The 25795-nt window shown below is 34.7% G+C and overlaps 1 protein-coding gene across 4 annotated transcripts in view; it reads left to right on the forward strand.

Annotated features, from left to right (window-relative positions):
* Window positions 1-25795, forward strand: part of LOC137387125 (uncharacterized) — a 43489-nt gene that overhangs the window by 10105 nt on the left and 7589 nt on the right. The window contains exons 2-7 of one of the 4 annotated variants that reach the window (XR_010977869.1): window positions 1311-1582; window positions 1707-1749; window positions 2430-2544; window positions 3363-3610; window positions 6571-6674; window positions 11173-11594. The exons of 1 other annotated variant lie outside the window; for it this stretch is intronic. Coding sequence is in view for 1 of the 3 variants with exons in the window: in XM_068073438.1 (XP_067929539.1) it covers window positions 1322-1582; window positions 1707-1749; window positions 2430-2544; window positions 3363-3610; window positions 6571-6674; window positions 11173-11223 (822 nt within the window). In the remaining 2 variants the exon portion in view is untranslated. Of the gene's footprint in view, window positions 1-1310; window positions 1583-1706; window positions 1750-2429; window positions 2545-3362; window positions 3611-6570; window positions 6675-11172; window positions 11595-20187; window positions 20262-25795 lie in introns of those variants that run through there. 2 more of the 4 variants (XM_068073438.1, XM_068073437.1) reach the window with 2 other exon arrangements.

Below are 25795 nucleotides of genomic sequence, written 5' to 3' on the forward strand. Positions count from 1 at the left end.
AAAATCAAGCACCAACCTCTATTTGAACATCGTCTCTGATAGAAGGCCACTATAGAAGAGCAGTCAAAAAAATGCAGTGTCACGGTTCTCAAATAGCTAGATGCTCTCAGAATGCTAAATTTACATAAATAGAAGTTTACGTTATAGGAGTGTATACTGTATATAAATCATCAGTTACACTATTAACATCCACTTCAACGTTTTCTTGGTTTTTCATTTTTGCCTTATTCCCGCGTTAATGTGTTTGCTTTTTATTTAAATTTGTATGGTAGACCTTTTTCTTCAAACTTTTACCAAAACTTTAGCAATAATGCATCTGAACAAAGTCTATTTTCTGACCCAAAAAAACTGAAACAGTTCTTTACACTCTAGAGAATCTTGCTATTTGTACTCCAAATATTATTTTGCAACCTTCACTATAATAAAAGCCATGTCCGTCTGTTTAAAGCCATGCTAAGAGTGTTAGGAAAAAGGATTGCCTCGCATGGGAATAAAACCTGGGCATCAGATTCACCGGCAAGCACGCTACTATTACATCACCCTTTCGCTTCAACACTTGATGGTATATCACATACTGATTACTCTCACTGCTTATGGGACTGGCATGCGTATTAGTATCTATATCTACATATATAAATATATATTTCTCAAAGTTTGTATGTCTGTCCTTCGGTATTTCCAACTATAGCTATTAAAATTTTGGAATTAAAATTTCACTTTCTGCCGGACTTTAACTCAGGAAGATTGCAACCACAGTTTTACAATGCAGTTCTATAACCATGAGAGCCCACGAAAGCCTCTTACAATTCATTGCTTTTACTACATAACTTATATATCGGTCTTCGTTTTCACACCCAAAATGACATATTAGTTGAAACTCTATGAACTCTTTTAGCTTTATGAAACACAATTCTTTTTCGTTCTTGTCAGACTAGGGCTAATTTGGCTTATGTCTTTTGGTATTTCCAGCTATAGCTCTTCAGCCAGCGCTTTAATAAAGAGTCCCATAACCAAAGTGTTTAACGGAAAAGAGCTTTGCTCAGCAAGATTTGTTTTGATTACTTATAAGTTATAACTAAAATGTCTACTAGCCTGATGGATTACACTGATACGATACATTTGTTCTCTTTAACAGTGGCTGACTAAAACTGCTGTTCCAATGAATTGCATGAAATAAATTTGCAAATTAAATGCAGTCAACCTTTTTTTTTTTATTTGCTTTGGTATTGAAGGCTTGCTACTCTCCTGATGTTTTATATGCCAGCAAGGTTTTCCTTCTCTATCACAAACATGGTATTATATTGATGTAGTCTCGACAAGTATGGAGAATGAAACTGATATCTTCAGTTTGCACCTTGAAGAACCGCCGCAGCATTTCCAAACGCTCACTTTAAATGATATCATAAAGAAAGAACCTTGCAGCTCATTCCCCGAAGAGGCCTCAAATGAGCAGTTTCCACCACCTGAACCTGAAACAAGCATAGCCTCAGCTGGAATCAGCTTTACGCCCGTGAAAGATAAAGTTGATGGCTTGCTTAAACATCTCAGTGGAAAGTTTCCCCGCAAACACTTGCCTCTCACGGTAGGATCTAGACTGCAAACCAAATCTTTCTATCTTGTTCATAAATTAGATGAAGGCATTTTATGAGATTGCTCGTGTCATAGTTCATGTAACACAAGAGCTGACTTGCATCTCTTATTTGTAGTCAACAGAAAGGAGTAAACCTAGGACCACTTCAACTGATATTCGTAAGTAACATAGAATAGCTTTGAGGCAAAAGTGTAGCCTCAATTATAACAATTGCATTTTTATTATTATATATTCATTATAATAATATTATATTATGCATTACGTATAATTAATTATAATTAATTTGTTGAGTGAAGAACAAAGCATACAGATTAAGTTCTACAGCATATCGAGTTTGGATTTTCTGGTATCTGTCATTTGTGTTAGCTTATAATGTCTGTAGATTGTAATGGCTTTTTGCTAAAGCCTGGTTCCCATATATGTCGCAAAGCACCGGCGACAGCACCGCAGGCTATTAGCGATGAAATGGGAACCTACGCGCCGGGTACCGCCGAGGATCGCCGGTGGTTGCCGGCGGCAACGCAATAGTTTAGCGCTGTTCAAATTTCGCAAAAGGCTCAGGCAAAACCTTACCAAAATGCGCTGTACGGGTGAAGGTCGCCATTATAGAAACGGCATGGCGAGCGAACATTTTATTTGGTTACGCCATTGTGTTTAGCGATGCAGCTTATATGTGAACATATGCCGCTGAGCCTACGGCGCAAACGTTTTGCTGCGCAAGTTACCGCCAAAGTTTCGAAATCGATATGGGAACCAGGCTTTAGCGTGTTCTTCCTTTACATTGTGTCATGCTTTCATAGCTAGAATAGTTTTATGGAGTTATGGTCTCTTGCTGCAGTCAGAGCAAAGTACAACTACTATCCTTGCTTTGTGGACATCGTGACAGCTGAACCCGAATTGCAGGAATTGAAAGATGACTTAGACCCAATTCTCAAACATTTCGGTACACCTCTGTAAGTTGTTTGTCACTCTCTCTCTTTTAACTCGAAATTTGGAAAAATTAGTTTTAAGAATTAACACTACGCTTTGCGTGTTTGCAATAGGTGTAATGCTTGATCACTGGCATTGAGCTTGGCAAACTACTCGAATGCACCTCAGTACCGATGATCCTATCAGTTCCCACACCGCTTTCTGACATATAGTGACATTGGTGTGATGACAGAGTTTTATTCTAACATATCATGTGGTAAGAGCCAAAGTTCCTTATTCGCTATTTTCAATTAAAAATAATGAGGTGATGGCAGTTGTATACTGTGAGTAGTCTATAAATCTAGTGCTGTGTTTGTTACTCTTGATCACGGCTGACCTATTTTGCAGTAACTTCTTGCAAAATTTGTGCCAAAGTATGGCTGAGAGCATCATACTACGGTAGGATGAAACTATGGTGCATCATACGAATCAGGGAATATTCATATTACATGCCAGGGTTGCTCTCTCTCATTGTATTTGTTTGTTGATTCAGAGGAAATGGCTTAAAATTATGTCTCATTTATTCTTGTGAGCACTTTATTGAGTTGAACAATCGTCATTACACTTAACAAAGTTTTATATCATATTTCTGCCATCAGAGTTTGAATTATTAATATAATTTAAATTAGTGTTGAAATCCCTGATTCGTAGCTCGTTAAACTTCCTTTGCAAATTGTTTTTAGTTCTCGAGAATCCAAATCAGAATCGAAATTGGAATGAAAATCAAAATATTTGATCATTAGTATGCGTTCAACGCTCCTTTGCAAACTATCTTTAATCTATCTATTGTGTGGAATTGTAGGATGTTTCAGGTAATGTATAGTGAGACGAGCCTTAACACGGATGATGTTGAAGGAATTCCTCGATTTGTAATTCAGCTGAGGATGAAGAGGGGACTACCTGGCACTGACAAGAGGTACCAAAGTTTAACAGAAGCCTTGAGAGGAAATTCATGGATTCGATTGGATTCAAAGGTTCACCAGATAGATAGTACACAGATGCTTATACATAAACATTGTCCTAGGGTTGGATTCAACATTGAGATCTCAAGTAAGCAATGTTATGTTTTATGGATATGGTTCATTTCTGACTAGCTTTTGGATTATTGTTTGGCATGAGTGCGATAAACTTTTGCCCGGCTAACTAAGAAACATCGTTTCGGATATAGCTCAGGACAGTCGGATCTCATTAAATCGGACAGATAGTTAGTTCAGATATCGGATAGACGAGACATGATTATGCATAGCAGCTGTTATCAATGTACAATTAAGTTTAATCGATTGTTAATTTTTTACAATTTTTAATAGCAATTAACCAAATTATTCAATGAGAAAACATTGCCTATTGGAGCCTTTTATATATCATTGATTCTCGCATATAAGGCGAGTTTAATATACCAACCTAAAGTGTCGGTTTAATATGCGCCTGACTCTGATTGCATTCAAATGAAATGATGTTATGTTAACGTAATTCCAGCAACTATACAAATCGAACTTTGACAAGCATGTGGCTGGTAGTCTGTTATTTACTTGTTTCGCTTCTTCACTACTACTACAAATCGGCTAACAAGTTGAACAAGTTCCGAGTCGGACACATTATCAATATTACTATAGCTTATGACATTATCATTACTGCTAAAAAATTATTGTCACTTGTACTATTACTTGATAAATAATCATCAGAATTTCATTGATCTACAATTAGTGAAACCTCGTCAGACATGACTGATCATCATGAAGAAGAAATGCCGATAAAAATTAATTTTTGGAAAAGCGAAACTAAGCTCAGCGTTGGCTGTAAACGTTTTTTCCATTGGTTCAACACAGGCCGACGATTGTTTCCTTTCGTTTAGCTGCAGATGCAATAGGCTAATTAATCAATGACTCTCTAATAATAAATCTATTTTACAAAGCCTGAAAAAGGCTGTAAACGCTGTGCCTAGCCGCACTAGGTGAGTTAAATCTTTCGTGCAACATTCTGTTGTAATAGGTGTGTACAGCGTATTGCGATTTGTACGGTAAGCTTATACAGTACGCACTACTACAATGGCAATAATCCATTTCAGGAACATTTACGTTATAATAGTTTTACGTTATAAGAACTGTGAAATACTTGTAAATTGTCTAATCCATTCAAAGATCTTTTCGAACATACTCCTTTAGGCATACAAAAAAGAAAATTTGATTTAACTTTTTTAATATGTGGGCTGTGCCATAACTGCAGTATTATTAGTTTGCACAGACAGCTTTTTTCTTTTTTATGATCGATCTTACAGGTTTTACAGACCTTGATCGCTGTAATTCTACAATAAGTTGATGAGGAGCGCACATCTTTGACATTCATTTACAACGATTTGATCTATTCATCTGAACAGCCATGTGTACTCTTCAAAGTAAAACTAATAACAAATATTTTATTCATCTATAAGAAAGCAAACTAACAAAATATTTCACAAAACAGCGGTATAACCTGTTCGCCGTCTATCTGTATCCAGTGGTAAAGGTTAGGATAAAAGAGAACTTTTGACAATACTCCAACTCTTGACATTCGGATCGGTGGACCGACGCTGTAGCACCTGCATCAATCGATCGCCTTTGTATTTAGTATTTATGAACAATGCGCAGCTACCCTATTCTATGTTTTGCCGACACATTTGACGATCTACAGTATCACGACGAACTAGATGGTTGCAAAAATTGTATATAGTATGTAAGTCTAACGCTATACGCGTGTCGTTTTTCTTTCCCAAGTGCGGCGAAATAGATTACCATTCAAATCGAATTTGAGAACTCGGCAGACTACCTACTCTATGTTATATGGAATTTTTACGTAGTAGCAAGCAAAAACTGCACATATATTTTTTACGTTATTTGGAATTGACGTTACGGGAGGTATACGTTATAGGAGCGTCTACCGTATACAAATTTTTATAAGTTGATCATTTTTAGGGCCGACTTATATTCGAGAGTATACGGTAAATCGCTTGCAATAATGAAATACATTTTTTAACTAGTACTCAGTAAAATAAAATGGTTATAATACCTTATATCAATAAAGATTTCTGCTAATAATTTGCTGTTACAGGAGTTGTCTAATCTTCATTACTGTTTTCAAAGATTTCCGCAGTTTAGAAGTTGTTCTTTTTTATTGGCCAAATATTTTAAAGAATGTACTGTATAGTATACAGTTTATAATTCGTGTTCTCACCGGCTTGAGCAGGTCTTTGGGTTTCGAATCACTCTATAAATTTTTATTTAAGGCTGTGTGCTGTTTTGTTTTGAGTTTGTTACATGAAATCAGTGAAAATAATATCTCAACTAATTGTTGGTCAAATAATATTTGCATAACTACATACAGTCACTTACATTACATACTCAATTAATCATACTCTCTCTTTAGGTCAATTAGCTGGTTGAGTTTTTAGTCTTGTAGGCATTGCCGCGGGAAAACCTTTTTGTCATTTCCCGATTGCGCATATTTCATGGCTCACCTTTCGTGCTTTCAGTATTTTGCGGATCAAAAATTTTCATTTGAAGATTAAAAATAAAGCAGAATTAAGGATAAAAAACATTAAAATACATAAATATACAAACATAAAATACATTTACAAACATGACTTCCTTCTCACATAACAAACCTCAGTTAATCACAACTACGAATATTCAGATCAGATAAACTACACCTGCACTACTAGGTGCATTCTATGGCTTAAATTATTGGGACTGTAGTTGAAATATAAACTGAGAGTCAATCAAGATAACTTCAACTTACTTATTATATATAAAATAAATATAATTTGTTGAGAAAGCAATTTTAAGTGTTCTGATGTTAAAATCTGGTGTTAAAATTTGACTCATACATGTACGTTGAAAGATTAGTTTATATTCCACGGATTTTCATTTATCGTGGGGAATTCCAGTTTCCATTAGCCACGAAAAGTGAGGGATTATACAGAGAGTGACAAGCAACTTATTGTTGTTTGTTACTCCATCTCCAGCTGTTGTTTTTAGGTATCAGTAGCTGTGTGAGGATTATACTGACATCCAACCAAAAAAAGAACTTTCAGCCGCTCAAGGACTTTTATGGTCAATTTCTCGACTGCGTTTCACAGAATGTGAGTTATCTCTTCATGTTCATTGATTTTTGTAACTTCTCTGTAACTCTTTCCAGCTCACTACCGAATAAATTTCTTTACTGGATATAATTACATATTTAGTCAAATCTAGTACCGTACAGGATAAAAATATTCGTTGGTTATAAAAATTCGCGATTTCGCAAACAGACAACTCCGTGAATTATAAAATTCCGGGAATAATTAGTTCTATTTTTAATCACAAGGGAGAATAACTACTGCATCAAATTAAAAACTAGCCACTAGGCTGGTTTTTAATATAAATACTAAACGTAGTTGAGTTTCAAAACATTTTTAAAATCATTGCCTAGGCTTTGAGCTAACACCATTGCCAATGCATCACATTTCTTTACAAAAGTTGTCACAAGATATGCAGAATGGCGTCATCGCAAAAATAGCCACTAGGCAGAAGTACTAAACGTAGCCGAGTTTCAAAACTTCTTTAAAATCATCGCCGGGCTTCGAGTTTTATTGCCATTGCATCAAACTTGACAAAATTATTCAAGGTTTTTACAAGTTGTTCGGCATGGCTTCATCATCGCAAAAAATCTCTCCTAGTCTTTTTACATTGAAATCAACTCCATCAATCTCTAATACCGAAGTTGAGGACGATCATGATTCTGATCTGGACATTATGGTATGTAATTGATTTGCAGTGCAGATAGGTTTTTCCATAATTAACTGCATTAGTTAATTCTTTTGTTTAAAACTGATCGCTTTCATTAAATACTTCAGCTATTGTTTTTGTACTTCCTTGACACTTGTTAATATTTTTTTCTTTTTTGTGTTTACTGCAGATTGAGTATGAAACAACCTACTCCGAGTACGAAAACTAGAGACAAGTAGTAATATTCATCAAGGCAGGAATATTGGCAGAGAGGCGACCAGTCAACTTAGACCCCTTCATCGGCAACAACTCATTGATATCACTGCAGCAAACATGATTAAATTATATATTTTATTTCATGTATAGATATATTATAATTTATTACAAACTTGAGTGTACAAATAAAATATTTCAAATACAAATAAAATTTTACAAACGATGAATGGAGTAAATATAAACAGTTTAGTCATAATGGCGGTTATCTAGCAATAAAATTAAACTGGTACTCTTGATAAGTGAATACTAGCGTGAAATGGTGCTCTGACTAGTTATTTTGGTAATAGCAGCTCTGTCACTTTCTTGGGTAGATGTTAAAGGCGATTCTCTCGCTACTACATGACTGGTAAGAAAGTTATCATCAGAACTCTCCTCGTGGCTTACTATTGTAAAGTTCTGCCGGTTGGCCAAAGATTTGTGCTCGTAAATGCGTTTTTGTTCCTTTTTTAAAACAGATATATTCTCTTCGTTAGCAGCTGCGGCCACTTCTACTTCAATTTCAAGACCTCCCTGAATGATTGGTGATCTTCTAAGAATGACATCTACCACCCTTGTAATCATTGTTCTTCCGTGTATGATGAAAAATTTCTCTCTCACACTAAAACAAATAATGGAGCGGTAGGGATGGAAAAATAAATATTGCGTTTTACCGAAGAAGCAAAGTAAAATTCAACTAATTTAGTAAATGTGAAAAACTCATTACTTACCACAAATTTTTGGTTCTTCAAAGGCCTCCAAATCTATGAATATTCGTAAAAACCTCTGAACGCAGCAAATAATTTATAGCTTAGCACGATCGACTCGTAGTTGTAAGCTAAATAGAAAACAAAACGCGCAATGCGCGTAGTCGCGCATGCGTAAGGTTAACTCTATTGCTAGGCGTAATAGAGTTAACTTTTCCTAGAAAGTGGCAGTTTTCAGCCGCGAATTTGCATGAAAAGACAATTTTCGCGAAATATAACTCCGCTAATAAATTCATCCTGTACGGTATTTGTCTAAAAATTGTCTCAACCTTTGAAACACACAGTCTATAGAAAATATTTTGATACCAAATTAATCAGCATCTAAAAACCATCTCCCACAACTACGTCACATTTGAGCCGTTTTAGAAAGAGAATCCAAACTACGGCGGTTTCATGTGGCTGTGATTAACTGTTCGTTTTTTAGCTTTTAAGAGCTTGTAATCACATTCTCACATATTTTGCACCTACAACACAACAGAGTAAGACATGGCGAATCTTTTGATAACAAATAACTTTAATGTGAATTTTGTTGCAAGTCAACCTTTAAATATCTTACAACCTTTAAAATAAGTGTCATTAAAGTTGAACTTATACAATATTTTAGTAGATTTTATCTTATTCTAACATTTTTTTGTAATTTTTGCTTTTTGTTGGACTTAAAAATTGTAAATTACTGTACTTTTCAGACTATTAGCCGCTACTTTTTTCTGATGATTGAGCCATGCGGCTTATATAAGGGTGCGGCTAATCTGTGGCTTTTTCTTTCACCGCTAGGGTGCATTAACGGGAATCTCCAATTAGTGCCCTTCTAGCGGTGAAAGAAAATACGAAACAATGCCTCACGGTACTGTTCCGTTAGGCACTAAGTAAAAAAGCGTCGGGTGATACAAAACTGTGCCGTTCGGCACTGTTCCGTTTTAAACAGCAAAGTTGCTGTCCCGTTAAAAAGCACAGTCCTGAGTTCTTCGGCCTATACAAAGGTGCGGCTTATGTATTGTTTTATTATCGTTTTTTGGAAAATAAAGCAGATGCGGCTTATATAAGGGTGTGGTTTATAGTCCGAAAAGTACGGTAATTTATTGGACTTTTTCGTTGTTTTTAAAAAACTAGTAGCAGTAAGAAGAATCAGTCAAAATGTTTTGTGTGCTTCTTGTCAGTTTGTGTGGTGATAGACTGTTCTTCGTGGTATCCTTCCTTCATTGTATCTCTGCTGCCAAGGATTTTTGTTCAATCTCTAAACATTAAACAATAGAAGAATTCGGTAATTTTTATAACGTTTGAACTGTGATCGAGTTTTTTTGTTTTAACATTGAAACATTCTGGCAGTAAGATCACCTCAAACATCAAAACAATCACAAATAATAGAAAAATACCGATACTTTCTGGTAAGATTCTCAAAAATTTATGCAAGTTCATTTTCAAGTTAGCATAATTAGTTATTGTTAGTGAAATTAAACTCAAAAAAATTCATGCTGTTTTGAAGAGCTATAAACAAATAATATATACTGTCAAACATGGATAACTCGCCCACGGATAGCTCGAACACATGGTTAATTCGAACGGTTTCTTTGGTCCGTTCCCACGTAATGATAAATTGCTATAAATAACTCGAACTCAACACTGTTAACTCGAACTGTTTTTTGCCCAACGGCTACCGAAACGGTCGTTATCGCTTTAGAAAATCACTTTATTCCAAGCCATAGAGGTAAACCTCAACTTTTCGTTATTCATAAGCGTCGTTATTACCACCGTTGGCAAAATATTTTTGTCAACGACTTTTCTAAAGGTTTGGTAAAATTTGATTTATACCAAACATCTGCTTAGCGATCGCCCTTCGGAAGCGAGGTAAAGTGAGGTAATCTTTGCATAAACTTCAAGAAAAATCAGCAAAATTGATCGTGGGTAAAACGCTCAAAAGAAAAAGATGTCTTTTCTTTTGAGCATTTCAACAACGATCAAGTTTTGCCAATGTCAATCTAAAAAACGTCCTGGCAATAACATCACCTCAAACAACAAACCAATCTCAAGTGATCAAAAAATCTCTATACTTTTTGATAAAAACGTTTTAAACTTTACATTAGAAGCATTTAATTTAAAACAAGCCATTTGTGCTTTTGATTTATATTATAGTTTGTATATATACTGATGTGTTTTCTTTTGAGCATTTTAACAACGATCAAGTTTTGTCAATGTCAATCTAAAAAACGTCCTGGCAAAAACATCACCTCAAACAACAAACCAATCTCAACTGATAGAAAAATCTCTATACTTTTTGATAAAAACGTTTTAAACTTTACATTAGAAGCATTTAATTCGAAACAAGCCATTTGTGCTTTTGATTTATATTATAGTTTGTATATGTACATGTATCTACTAATAAATAAGTAAATACATGGACTTGTGACAGTGCTCTGATAACTTGAACGCTCTGATAATTCGAACACTTTCGCTCGGTCCCGTGAAGTTCGAGTTATCCATGTTTGACTGTATATAAGATGCTATAAAATAGCATTAATATATTATATATATTAGTGCTATTTTATTCACTTTTTTTTATTAAAGGTTAATAAAATAATTAACATTATTTTATTACCTCATAAAATAATGTTATATTATATAACATGTAATATTGCTTTATTTAGCACTTTCTGCTTAAACTGACTAGTATCATCTACTGCTAGCTTTTTCCTGTTTATTCAGAGTTGGTACTCAACGAGTCATATAGATATGTTCAAGTTGCGCAAACTATCATGCTAATGATTGGAGGTGGCGCCTAGAATATCAAAGAGCTATTATTTGATATGCTTTTCTTTTAAGAAAGCTTTTGACATAAGTTACGTTTTACCATTTCAAGAATGATAGAGGCAAATTCACATTTGCCATGAGTGAACACTGCGAGCTAGAGGTGAGGCTTGTTAAGGGGGCTGTGACACCAGCTTGTCCTTCAAACTCTCTCTGCTTTATTATTCCAACGCTACCAAAGATGGATTTGTCCGGCCCTACTCCAGCTGGATGGTACTGTACTGATGACCCTGATGGTAACAAAGTGCATATTAAGTCAGCCCAGTGACATAATCCTTAGATATAGACTATATAGTCGAATGAAGCTGGTGATATGATAGTAGTATAAGTTTGCATTAGATGTGAATGGGATATGAATATGAATGTAGAATTGCACGAATACTTGTATTTTCTGTCTCTTAGCTGCAAACATTCCTCGGGTATTTTTGCAAGTACAGTCTTAAGAATGTATGTAAATACATGAAACATTAAGTTGTAGAGAGAGAACAAAACCAGTAATTAACAAGCTATTATACGTTCATTTTTCTAGACATCTATTTGTGCTAGTTCTTCACTTTTTTCACAAGTCGTGTTTTTTATCTATTTTTTGCCTAAAATGTTTTCATTTTCTGAATATTGGTTTTTAGTATTTTTAGTAAGGACCTTAATGTGACTCGATATCATGGCAATTGTTTTTAAAATTCACTTAAAACAATAAACTGTCTTTGTATTGATAGTGTCCAATTTGAGGTTATTGTAAGGTGCTGTAAAAATGTTTGCTATAATAAGGCAGTGTGTGTTTGTCTGTCGCCACGCTAAGAGCGTGAGGAAAAAATTACCTCGCACAGGAATCAAACCCAGGGCATCAGATTCAAAGGCAAGCACACTACTGCTGCACCACTCTGTCACTTAGAACTTGATTGGATAATTATCCAAATACTGATTTCTCATGCCAATCTCTCACAGTGAATGGGACTGGCAAGCTTACTAGTCACTATAAACTGACACAGTATTAGTTTGCAAGCGTATCTCTATGTCTATGCATCTCTATGTTCTGATAAACAATCCATTGCATAGCAATGAGTAAACTCTGTTATTGCTTGTAACTTCCTGTTTACTTTTTCCAATTACCCAGCAAAATCAAAACTGTAAAATAACCAAAAATTTAGTTTTTAGGGAGGTTGAGGCATATTCACATCATCCCCACATACTGGCTGAGTAAATAGCAATTACCATCTCAGTTCAACTGCAAGTGTAGCCTAAGATACTGCTAAATTTAATCTCGGCTTAATAGCTGCAACACGAACCCGTCTCTAACAGTAAACAAAGTTATTGTAGAGAGAAATAGAAATGTACAGAAATGTATTTGCATTGTATTATAAAATGAAGCAGCATCTGAAGGTCGATCACATAAAAAGGAAATCTAGGTTGTGATAAGTATGGCTAGCTCTCTTAAAATGTTTGTAAACATAGATCCATTGCAAATGTGGTACATGATTCTATAGCCTTAGAATAGCGATTGGCAAGTATCACCATTGGGGTGGCATCTAGCCTGTCTTGACAAGCTGTTGTTTTTGCGTAGTTGTCCCCCCCAAAATTAAAAACCTGGCCATTAAAAATTCATCTCTATTTAGCTGTCCATTAAAAATTCACCTTTGGTCACCCCAAAGAGATCACTGTGACACAAGGTTTTTTTTCAGGTTTTGCTCGGTTCTTGAACCTTACAAGCTGATTCAAGGAGCTGTTGCAACCGGCTCACCTCCAAGTGATCTTCTCCAGCTTAATATTGCCATTTAAACTTTCCACTTTCTTTCTGCACTAAATAGTGCGAGTGATTTCCAAACATCTACCATTTCGGTATTACACCATGACCTATAGCTATAATGGTTCTACTAGTACTACCAACCACAACGATTTGTTACCAAGAATGTACTAATCTGCTAGCAATACAATGCTAGCTAGCAATCTGCTACAATAGCTTCTCTTCTTGGTTCTAATTCCTGCTTGATTGAACAGAAGTCAGCGTGACAACGCTATTGGCTATACTGCTTTGGGTTAATTTTATCTTGCATCGAACGTAGATTATTTTCTGTCATTGTGACCAATATTAATTACTTTAAAAATAACACAAAATTTTAGTATTGTATATTCTATCAGAAAGTGTCGGTATTTTTCTATCATTTGCAATTGTTTTTGATGTTTCAAGCATATCTGACTGCCAGGATGTTTCAAGATTAAAATCGACAAAATTTGTTCGTGGTCAAAACACTCAGATGCAAAATATGGGATGATGTCACTAGTTGCCATGGTTGCTATAGTTGATATCAATTATTGCATTAAAGTTGCAAACTTTATGTATCCCTATTCTGTCAATCTCTTTAATTGTCGACGTCAAAGTCCCACTTTCGCTTGATCTGAGTGTTTTCACCACGATCAAGCCTTGTCGATTCGAATCTTGAAACACGGCAGTCAGATTACCTTAAACATCAAAAACAATCCCAAATGAATAAAATATACAAACACTTTCTGATAAAATCTACTGAAATCTTGTGTATGTTTATTTTTAACAACCTAAAGAGTTCTAATTGAAAGACCCTTCACTTCAGTATAGTTGTTCAACAAACTTCTTTCCATACTTGTTCCAGTACCACTGCTGAAACCTCCACCTCACTGCTGCTGCTGCTCATGATAGCTTCATAAATCATCTTCCTTGACTTTTTTTTACATTAGTGCAAGTTATGAAGCTGTGCTTCATTGAAGAGTTTGAACATAGGTAGATTGTTTTATTAAACTGAGCCATGTGTGAATGAGGCCAATAAATTGCACAGGTTTTATTAATAAACTAGCTGTGCTACTCGGTGTTGCCCAAGTAATAAAAAAGTTTTTGGTCAGAAAATTGATTTGTATTTAACATATAACAACATTTGCCATTCTAACTTTCAAACTACATATCATTAAAAAAGTGTTTTGTGTAATTGAAATAAATAAAGAAAGAAAATAAAAACAACTGTAAAAGTTTTCAAACTTAGTCAACCAACTTTTAAACTTCTTACCATGAAAAAAATGTTTTGTGCAGGTCAAATAAATTAAAAAAATAAAACAGCTTAATAAAAAGGTTTAGATGTAAATGGGAAATAATTAGCAAGTAATAGCTAAATTAAGTCGGTTTCGCCACGATTACAATAAAAGATGATTCTGTAATGACACAATTAATACGAACTGAGAAAACAAAATAAAGATCCTGAATAAATAGAATTAATAATGACATATCTAGCATAAAAGTGTGTATAAAAAAGGTTACTGTTCCACCAAAAACTACCCATCAATATTTTGAATACGACGATACTGGCACCTTTCGACATTGGTACAAATGTAAAATTGACATATCGAACTGTCTTTGTCTGAGTGAACGGCGAGAGAATGTAGATGCTCTTTCCACGGCAACGGTATAATTGTCTATGTGGGAAGAATTGGCCTTGACTCGAAAAATAGTAATGGAACCTTACGAAAAATATTTCTTAACAGGAGCGTTGTAACACGTGGCCGCATCGGTAAAATAATCAGTGTGCACTATAGCTGGAGTGACAGACAGATCCACATACACACATACTTTGAGCAATATATATATATATACATATATACAGGTACAAAAACACTAATATTGACCGTTATATATTCAAGCTAACTATCCATAGAGAGAATCTCCGAGTACAAACTTGCAGTAGAGTGCTTACATTGAATAACCATAAAAGCTAATAAATATAGAATAGAGGTTATCTGCAGAAGCCTCCCTGCATTAAAAAATGCTTTATTTTGGGCCCAGAAGCTTGAACATCGTGTAACCCATTCTTGGAGTTTTGAATTACAAAATCCTGTCTTGCTCACAAGTGAGTGGCAACTTTGTGCGATTCACTGATCGACTTTTTGACTTTGGCTTGTTTTACTCAAAGCGTTAAGGATTGTAACCAGGAAACAAATAGAGTTTTTTCCCATTTGTAGGGTAATATATCAGAGTAGGCTGCTGTCGGCTTACGCTGTCGTATCTCTGGTTTAGTTGTCTACTCCTAGCTCTTACTTTCTTACTTATCTGCAATATCAACAATAAATTACAATCTATATGAATAAATGGAGGGATGTTATGTGTACCGTGTAATAGAGTTGTTGCTAGTTGCTTTTCAAAGCCATTCCTGACACTAGCATACTACATCCACCATCGTATGTTTCAACTTATGAACTTTCTGTTACTACAACCTTCAATTCACTATTCCGACTCCTCCATAATACTATTAGATTACCAACTTTTAAAACACTTTTGCTCAATCATTCAATAACTCCCGATTTGTGTCGTTTCAGTCTTATTTTAGCGTGTAATGGAAAAGGTCATTTGTTATGACTACTTATGATTTTTTATTGTTTAGGAATTTTTTGTCAACAAGTCATACGTACATTCCTACTAGTGCTGACGACAACTAGTTCTGAGCACATGTATCTAACGTACATTTACTTCTTGTGGCTAAGAATAATTTTGCTCTTGGCAATCTTGAAATGTGATTTTTGCAGTTGGATCTTGAGAAAACAGCGATGCCAAGCTTAGCCGCTCACACTGTAGCCTGTGACTTAGTTAATTTTTTCATTTCTCAGCAAAATTCATAATGAAAAAGCAAATAGACATGAAGAACTGTTGCTCACTTCACCTGTTTGCTTTTACAGACTCTTTTAATGTTTGAACAAATCAGCGTTGAATTCAGCACCGATGGATGGATTGGTAAAAATGCTTAGCGTATTTGAAGTGCATGATTGTTATAGCAAAACCTTAGCTTGGCGTCAAAACTGGGCAGAAGCACTCAAAAATTTATTTAGTAAAATAATTTCTTGATTGGTTTCACAGTTCTTTTATTTATCAGTTTGTCTATGTAACTACTCTTATCTCATGCTACTGACAACAATACCTTTAATCTTTAAGGACTGTTTGCTGTTATTTACTGGTATTATTTTATGCCTCCATTTTAGATAAGATCTGCTGAGTTTTTTTAGAACTTCTTAAAAAATACTTAAGAAATTATTTACATTTACTGTATATTCAATAGAAATATGACAGTCGAGGCAAGGGAGTTCCTCAAATATGGCAGTTCATGCAATTGTGCTTCTTGACTATGACATTTGAGACGAGTGAGCTTGTTAAATATGACAACTGGAGGCAAGTGGGCTTGTTAAATATGACAGTTGAGACAAGGGATCCTATTAAATATAACAATTGAGGCAAGTGGGCTTGCTAAATATGACAGTTGAGACAATTGATCTGGTTAAATATGACAGTTGAGACAAGTGAGCTTGGTTAAATATGACAGTTGAGACAAGTGGGCTTGTTAAATATGACAGTTGAGGCAAGTGGGCTTCATAATCACCTGTTTATAAAAAGTTTCCTTATATGCCGATGACAGCTGTGCTTGTAAAACGCTTCTACCACAGCTCTTATGAAGTTGGATCCAAAAACTTCATGGCGAATAGAAACATAACCTGTGAATCCAAAGGCAAGTTTATATTATATGGTCAAACTTCTGCAAATGGAGTTAATTTGATCTGATATTTGTGTATTAGAGCAAATATTTTTATAAGAATGTATTAGTCTATTTCTATAAAATGTACCTACATTGCTAATGTTTATTTCAATAAAAAATATTTGCCGAATCATTTCTATTTCTTATAGAAATAATTGAAAACAATACAATGAAACAATTAATACATTGTAGTTCGCTTAGTTCATTCTTAAGGTAAAAAATTCCATGATAAATATTTTAATATATCGTTAAAACAAATGAACTGTATACAGCTTCATAAAGAACATGTGGAATATTCTATGTTGTACATATGAAGGCTTTTCACAATTATATAGGCCTATAGGGAAGGATGAGGCGTTGCAACAGAAAAATGCATTTTGGGGGAAATCATTTTCCTACAATGTTTGAATATAATTTAGATAATCACAAAGGATGCAGAAATAAGTTTACATATGTATGCCAAATGCATATTCTGCTAGTTATATACTTTGGAAAATATCACCAAAGTATTAATGGCATAATTTATGTGTCAACGTGCCCCTGTAGGTGGTTGAAACACCCTATGGGGCATGTTGGAACGTCCTTGCTTTATATAGTAAATAGTTTTAGAATTGTGTTTTCTTGAATTTATTTTCAGCCAAACAATTCAAATTTTCACTAATTATCTAAGCAAAAAAAACTTGAAGAGTTTGCTATGAACTTCAAAACAATGCTATGAACTGCTATGAACTACAACAATCATGACAAACAAACTTCCACAGTAAAACAAAACATATATACATGTTGATCTAAAGATCAAACTTTTCTTTCTATAATTATATTAGTATTTGCAGTCATGATATCATTATTATCCAGAAATTTAGATGTTCATCGTGAGGATTAACTTTTAGCTTCGTCATCGAGCTTTTCATCAAACAGCAGTTTCAATGCTACTCGAGCTGTTCCCTCTATGAGAATAGAGGGCAAGTTGCGACATGTTGCAACTTGCCCCTCTATTCTCATCTTTAAAACATGTTGCAACTCGCCCCCTACCCTTTGTGTTTCAACGTACCCCAAATGACTCCGAGTAACCAAAAGGTTTGTCCCAACTCAAGATGATGTAGCATCATGAGGTTTGCGGGTGCATTGTGAAGAGAGCATGTCTATAGCTGCTTCCACTGACTTTTGTTAACATAGGATGATGTACAAAGAAGATATACAATTCTCCAAATATGCAATTTTCTAAATTTAGGTTTAAAAATAAAAGGGCAAAAAATTACCGATAAATTTTACAAAGTCATGGCTCACCTAAATTGCTGTTCTTTTCATTTCATGTGATCAAGATATCTCATAAGATGACCTAGTAAGCTCTTTAGTTAGTGAGGTAAGTGTGGGATATTATGTAAGTATTTGTGGTTTTCCAGTGATTAGCCCGTAAAGCAGGGGCTGGCTATCTTGGGAAGCCAGGGCTATTGAGATGCTGGCTTTTCACAAAAAAGCCATCTAAAAACCAGGAAATGCCAGAGGATTATCTAACAGGTCTTGTTATATAAACTAGTGTGCATGAGATGCTTGGAAGAAGGCTCAGTGGGGGAGCAAGTGAGCTGATCGTGTACATTGTCGGGCTTCTACTGATGAGCAATCTGCGTTGTGGTGGCTGGACTTGAGAGTCCATCGTGTAGCAGCGAGGCTGCTGATTTGGTTGCCTACAGGTTGGCAGCAGGGACTACCGTGAGATTATTGACTGCACTCTGCTGTGGGTGTGTATCGCTGTGGTGGTGAAGGCTGGTGGCAACGGGGAGGTTGGTGTGTCATTGTAGCAGCTTGGTGCTGCGCAGCAACATCCTTGTATTACTGATAGTAAGAATTTAAAATAACATAAACAAGACAGAAATTTGAAGAGTGTTTCAACGTGCCCCGCGTTGCAATGTGCCCCACTTCCCCTATGTGACATTTAGTGCTTCATGCTTTCCTGCTGTACCGGTCAGGCTTGACGCTATGCGTTACGTTAAGCACAACGTAAAGTAGTTAGTGTTAGTTTTTAATAGATTGAGGTGAGCTGGTTATTTTGTGCTTTCGTTCTTTGGCAATACAAACTGTGTATTCTGATTTTGCTTTATTCTACAGAACTAAATCTAAAAACTTGCATTATAATCACTAAACGATTGAAGAAAAAATTTGTAACAAGATGTTGATTGTCACTATCTTGGGGACATAAACAAAAGTGTGACTTGGCAAAGTGAAAGCTTGGTACCAGAGTGAGCGACAAAAATAAATAGCTCAAGTTAGCATACCTTCAACTGAATACAGTTTAAATTGAGTTAATATTTATTTTTGTCTTCTCTCGAATTTTTGAGCTTTTTATTTTTATAGACATGTCTGCAACGTTTCAAAAAAGACCTTTTCGCTTGGTATGTTGAAAATTTCTTCATATGCCCAAATGAATGCTGGTTAAAATTTACATATTAAGATGATGGCGAATCATTGTTTGACTGTATTAACATTTACTTTATAGGCGACGTATGTAAGTTAAAAAAAACATCTATAGTAAGTTCTGCGCAACCATACCTGCCAACTCTCACGCATTGGGCGTGAGACTCACGCAATCACCCCAAAGAAAAAATGCAAATGCGTGAGATATGCCTGAGATTTTTGCCCCAATTTCCACAATTTTATATATACTATCATTGATACATCAATTGCCCCAAAACCAAATCTCAAGCATTGCCCCACTCTTGGGTTGGCAGGTCTGTGCACAACTCGGATTGTTTTTCAGTTGCACAAATGCTTGCAACATGAGAACTATGGCATGACATGATCAGTTACGCATGTCTTTATTTATAATAAGCTAATTGACAACCAACAATAATCTAGAACAGTATAATACATGAATTATTATGATATTCTATTGTTTTTTCTCCTAGTTGCATATTAAGGCAACAATTTTGATATACAAATGCGGGTTAAGGACTAAAATTTTCTGACCACCAATTATCGCACCAATTGATTTTACTCTAGTGTGTAGGGCCTACTAATGAAGAAGAGGCAGGAGATAATAATCTACTCGTGCACTCGAAGTTTTGCCGCGAGTGGTCGTCATGTGTAATAAGTATGTACATAATTATTCTTATATGTGGCAAGGCGGCTGATTGGTGCAGTGGCTAGAGTTCCTGTCTACAAATGGAAAATCTGTGTTCAATTCCCGTGCTACGCAATTCTTTTCCCAAAGTTTTCAACTTTAATTAGGCAAAGTTCGAACTAACTCAGCTTTTATATTTTTGTTTTTAAATTTTTTTCTCAATTTTTTTAAATTTAATTCTAAATTCAATTGAAACAATTTTAATTTATTTTTTAGTTAAATTTACCTTCAATTTGCTTTGACTTACAAAACTTTTTTGCTTCATTTTTAGTCACTGTTTTCGTAAATTTTATTAATTCTGACAAAAGTTCACAATCTGTGTATTGTTGCTGTTGAAATAATATTTACCGTTGTTGATTTTACTTAGCTGAAACGATTCTAATTAGCTGTACACGCCTTTTTTCCAGCTGCTTCGAATACATGGATTGCGGTAATTATAGACAGACCGATAACATCCTAATTTTAGCTCCACAGTTGGTCTTCCTGGTAAGTAAATTGCATTCGGTGGATGTGCTAGTCATTCAAAATCGGCCGAAGCAAAATTGTTAGTAAATGTAGCGTATACAGTCGTGCAAAGGCTTTTTTCAAATTGCCTGATTATGCCACTAGCTTTTTTGCAAAATACGATTAGTACTGAATTTTGTTCTCGCGAAAGTAAGAACTGTCGGTTTAAGCGAGTGTCGTTTAGAACGTGTATCTTTGCAGTTATCGTTTCTTCTACGTTTAATTTTGAGTTTCAATTTATAACTGTTGAATGTGCAGAAATGATCATAGGTTGGATGTTAAGTAAAATGGGGACAATCCCGGTACCCGGTCGGACAAATGCCGACTTTTTTATAGATGCCTAGACACCGCCACCAAGTAACCTAGCTAGTACGGCATTAATACAGACTCTCTATATTACAGCCAGTGGAAGATTGTGTATATACCAGCGCAACTCCATCAAGAGCCAATAATTCAGACTATATCACAGCCGATAGCATACTGTATAAATACCAGGCAACTCTGAGTCACTAAAGAAGACGTGTTATACTTCAATAACTTTTAATATCATAGTATGACTTACCATGCCAACTAAATTACAACTGTCAAAAACAAAAATAACTGTTTCTACAAGTGAGCAGAAGCAAACTCATTTTATGATTGGTGGTTATGATTAGTTAAAACTTCTTGGTTAAAATGACAGTTATTTTTTAAAAGAACAAATGTTATATACAGGTGAATATATGGTATAAAAGTTTGACTACTTTTTTATAAAACATTGTTTAATACCGGAAGAGAGTTAATAACAAATCAAAACAGCCACCCGAGCTTCGTCCAGTGCAAAACTGCAAACCATACACCAGGCAATGGCCAAAATGGTGACTGACACAAAACTAGGCGCCTACACCCCAACAGACAAAGTCTGTTGTGACTTGTCCCAATGCGCCACTCTCAGAATCCACACCCCATTTTAGTGATACTGAACCCTTTAGTGCCGCCTGACTTGCTGGTGCACGCACAACTTTAGTATATACTCCTATCTGTCTCCCTTACCCTTTTCAGGACCATCAATAAAGAGTTGTTTTTTTGTCTCAGCGGTGAAAAGTCTTCTTTGTAATTTTACGCTATTTTACTGCAAGTGGATATGAGCTGGTATTATTAGCACAGATGATAAGAGATGTTTTTGCGACTTCAAAGATGACTTGATTCACTTCAATACTCATAAAAAAGTCAACAATTCAATTCTTAATTCACTTGCATCATAGTTCATGTAAGAATCGATTTAATTTAGTATGTAAGTGCAAAACGCCACAATTAAATTCTCAATTCTTTAGTTATTCCAACTTCAATGAATCAATTCAATTCGGCTCACCCAAATAAACAAAATCAATTATCTATCAATTCTCACACAAATTGATATGTCACATTCTATGACAAACAAAAGAAATACTATATATTATTGTAGTTTTGAGACAATGTCTGCAAAAAAAGCGCTATCATTTTTATTGAACCAGTGAACTAGAATGAGAATGTTTTATATTAGCAACATGTCAACCGGACAAGAAACCAAACATCTACTCGGCATGTTCTCACAAGAATTCAAATATATCATTATTATTAAAAATGATCTTGCACAAACTTTTGGTAGATTTTTATAAGAAAGTATCGCTATTTTTTATCATGTTTTGTATTGGAGGTGATCTGAATGTCTGGATGTTTAAAGATTTAAATCAACAAAACCTGATCTCGGTTAAATGCCCTTACTATGAAATACATGTGAATTGCCTCATCGGTTCTAAGATCCTCCCTAACTCACTCTTTGGCCCTTGAAAAAACACTATATTAGTTTTTTTAATTTAACTACTGAACAGTAAATGTAGGATCATTGGATTGTATTGACAACTTTTCTCTTTTTTCTTATCACTTTAATTTAGTTTAGGGTCCGTGATTTACAGGTAATTTTACATTAAGTGAAGTACAAGCCTTCAATCTTACCTTAAAATCATTTTGTTCACTTTTTTACTCAGCAAGGTCTACGCTACAGAGAAGAAAAATTGTATATGTTTTAACATAAAGTCAAACAAATGCATATATTTACTATAATAAAAGTGGTGTCTGTCTTTTCATCTTTCCATCACTAAGGTTAGATGTTAAGATAAAAGATAGCTTTCAATATGACTCCAACTCGTGACACATTTGCTAGACTAATATTCCACACCTGTGCCAATCAATTGCCTTTAGGTATTTCTGAATAATTGTACAGCTACTTATCCTCTGTGGTTTTTTGGCACATCTGACGGTCTCTCAATTAGTACACCAGACTGCCAGGGTACTAGTGTATATAACAGAGATGCCCCTATACGTAATTTTCTCTCCCAAGTGTGGCAAAAGAGAATTTTGATATTTTCAAGGGAAACTGTGGGAAGTTTGGTGTTATTCTAATTGAATTGGAGAACTTGCACCAATTTGACATTCATGTTATATGTAATTTCTTTCATAATACAAAGCAAAAACTTGGCATACTGAAAAATCTGTATTTGGTTGCCACCTTTATTTAAACGCCGCCTCTAATAGAACGCCAATATATGAGAAGGGTTGAAAAATACAATGCCACCTTTAATTGAAAGCCAACCTCTAATAGACCACCACTTTAATATTTATTATGCTTGCTTTTTATGAACCCATAGTAGAAATTGATCAATAGAAAATTCTCTACCAAATGGTGCTGATAATGGCTAAATAACATCAATAATAATTAATTCTTTTGTTGTTGCTGTAGTGGTTGTAGTGGTTTTAGTGATGGTGTGCTTGGGAAGATCGATTGTAGGAATCATCAGAACTACACTCTGATTCAAAATCACTAAGGTCTAATTCTGACTAATCGTCTTCGGATTCATCCATCAAATAGTTTGGTTACAACCTGATTTGAAGACCTCAAAAGGTTTTGATAAATGATAAGAATATTTTTCAATGAATAGTATACGATGTAATAGCAGCCATTGTTACGGCCAATTGAAGTCCATTTTCTAACTCAAGTGTTTTGGTTTCTTCCTCAAAACTTTGAGAGCAGCCCATTTATTACTAAACAAGTAATAAATGTATATGTCTAATATTTTTGCTCAAGAAGTGTCTTTACAAGTAGTTACTTGTTTGACTCGGTCTGATATTTCAATGTGTATGAAAAACTGTTTAGCGGAAATACTGGCACTGACAGCATTGATGTCGTTCTGCCCGAGGAGAGTGCAAACTATAGGCGACATTAGCATCACTTATTTACCTTCCTAAAATTCTGACGAACTAGTCGAAAAATAAAGTCCCACCCTCTATTTGAACATCATCTCTGATAGTACGCCACTATTGGAGAGCAATAAAAAAATGCAGCGCCATGGTTCTCAAATAGAGGTTTTACAGTAAATTCTTTACGTAATGCTAGATTCCCATAAATGGATGTTTACATTATAGGACTGTCTATTGTCTATAAATCATCGATTGTTGTACTGATTACGACGAAATAATGATTTTTTTTGGGTTTTCTCAGTTAATATTAATTGTATCATTACAAAATCATCTGTTTTGTAGTTTACGTACTTGCTAATTATTTCACATCTACGTTTAATTGTTCTCCTAATTTATTTCAGCTGCTCCGAAGACTTTTTTCCAGCCACAATACGTTTCCTTAATTCTGATATTAGCGCATTTATTTATAGGTATTTCCACACTAAATGACATGTTAATTGAAACTGTGAATTCTATTAACTCCATGAAACTCGATGCTATTTTCGTCTCCGCCATACTAGGACTAATTTGTTTTCCGCAAAACGATATCAAGAATAATTTTTCTCAAAATTAAAATTGGGTGATTATATCTCAGTTCAGCATCATCAGTGATGGTATAAATGGGTTCGCAAACAGATAAGTGATAAAATTTTAGGTAGAAGTTTACTAAAATGCATAGGAAAACTTCTTTCAAGTATGTTTTTAGTAAGCTGAATTCATTATAAGTTAGATTCAGTGTTTATGTTACACATCTGTCTTGAAGGTAAGAACTCTGCATGTAGTACATTGTAGTGCTACATTTTTTGCATATCATAGCCACAAAATGCACTAAATATATTGTAGGTAACTATAGCTACTAAGATTAACATATTGTTTCATTACTATTTTCTAAGGATAATTTTTACTGGGCAGTGATTACATTAGATAATGGCTATTGGTTTCTATACCACTATACACTACATCCGTACGATATTTTCACCTTATGATGCCAACACTAAAACTAAAATCATATAATCATATACCAAGTAATTTTTCGCCGTAATCATAGCAAAACAGACTATATTCAGCCATCACTTGCTAATGATTTCACGTTTACATTTAGACACATCTACAATTTTAGTTTTCCTCTAAATTTATTTTAACACAACACTTCTTTCATGATTTGAAATTTAAAAGTTGTAGTTGTTTGAAAAGCTTGAAAACCTTTACAGCTGTTTTTTCTCTCTTAATTCATTTGAACTGCACAAAAATATTTTCTCATGATATGAAGTTTAAAAGTTAAACTGGTAAATGTTATGTATGTTAAATAAAAATAACTTTTCTGTTCAACAACTTTGTCAAACAACTGTAACTTTCAAACTTCATTATATATAAAGTTTGGAAGTTACAGTTGTTTGACAAAGTCTGAAAACCTTTACAGTTTTATTTTTTCTCTCAATTTATTTAAACTACACAAAACACTTTGCTCGTGATATAAAATTTGAAAGTTAGAATGCTAACTGCTGCCATATGTTAAATTGAAATAAATTTTGTGTGCAAAGACTTTTAATACCCGGGCAACATCAGGCATTCAGCCAATGCCTTAATAAAGAGCCTCATAACCAAAGTGTATAATGGAACAGAGTTTTGATCGACAACATTTGTTTTGATTGCTTATGACTAAAAAAGTGTACTAGCCTGATGAATTACACTGATACAATCCTTCGTTTTTTCATGACGTCATTCTATCATTGTCTGCCATCTTTACGGACAACTTTTATCAATAAAAACAAAGCTTCTGCAATTATTGCAAACAATGCTTTTGTTTGCAAATTTTTTATTTTAGTATCAAAACAACACCGAAAAATACTATTAATCAAGAGAATGATGATCGTTTTCTACAAAGAGGGCAGCTTTGTCGTGGACGAGCGCATGTGCAAACAGGGTGATGACGTAAAAAAAACGGTGGATACATTTGCTCTTTTTAACTGTGGCTGACTAAATCTGCTGTTTTAAAGGTTGACTTGCAACAAAATTCGCATTACAGTTATTTGGTATTAAAAGATTCACCATGTCTTACTCTGTTGTGTTGTAAGTGCCAAATATGTGGAAATGTGATTACAAGCTCTTAAAAGCTCAAAAACGAAAAGCCGCCATAGATTGGAATCTCTTTATTTCGATGACGTAGCCACGAAATTTGGTTATCGTCTTGTCATGTTGTTCTCACGTGAATTGAAAGGCCAATACAAAGCTCAATATAAAACTTATCGTAGTACTAGTTT

This window comes from Watersipora subatra, chromosome 2, assembly GCF_963576615.1.
Source record: "Watersipora subatra chromosome 2, tzWatSuba1.1, whole genome shotgun sequence".
Lineage (NCBI taxonomy): Eukaryota > Metazoa > Bryozoa > Gymnolaemata > Cheilostomatida > Watersiporidae > Watersipora > Watersipora subatra.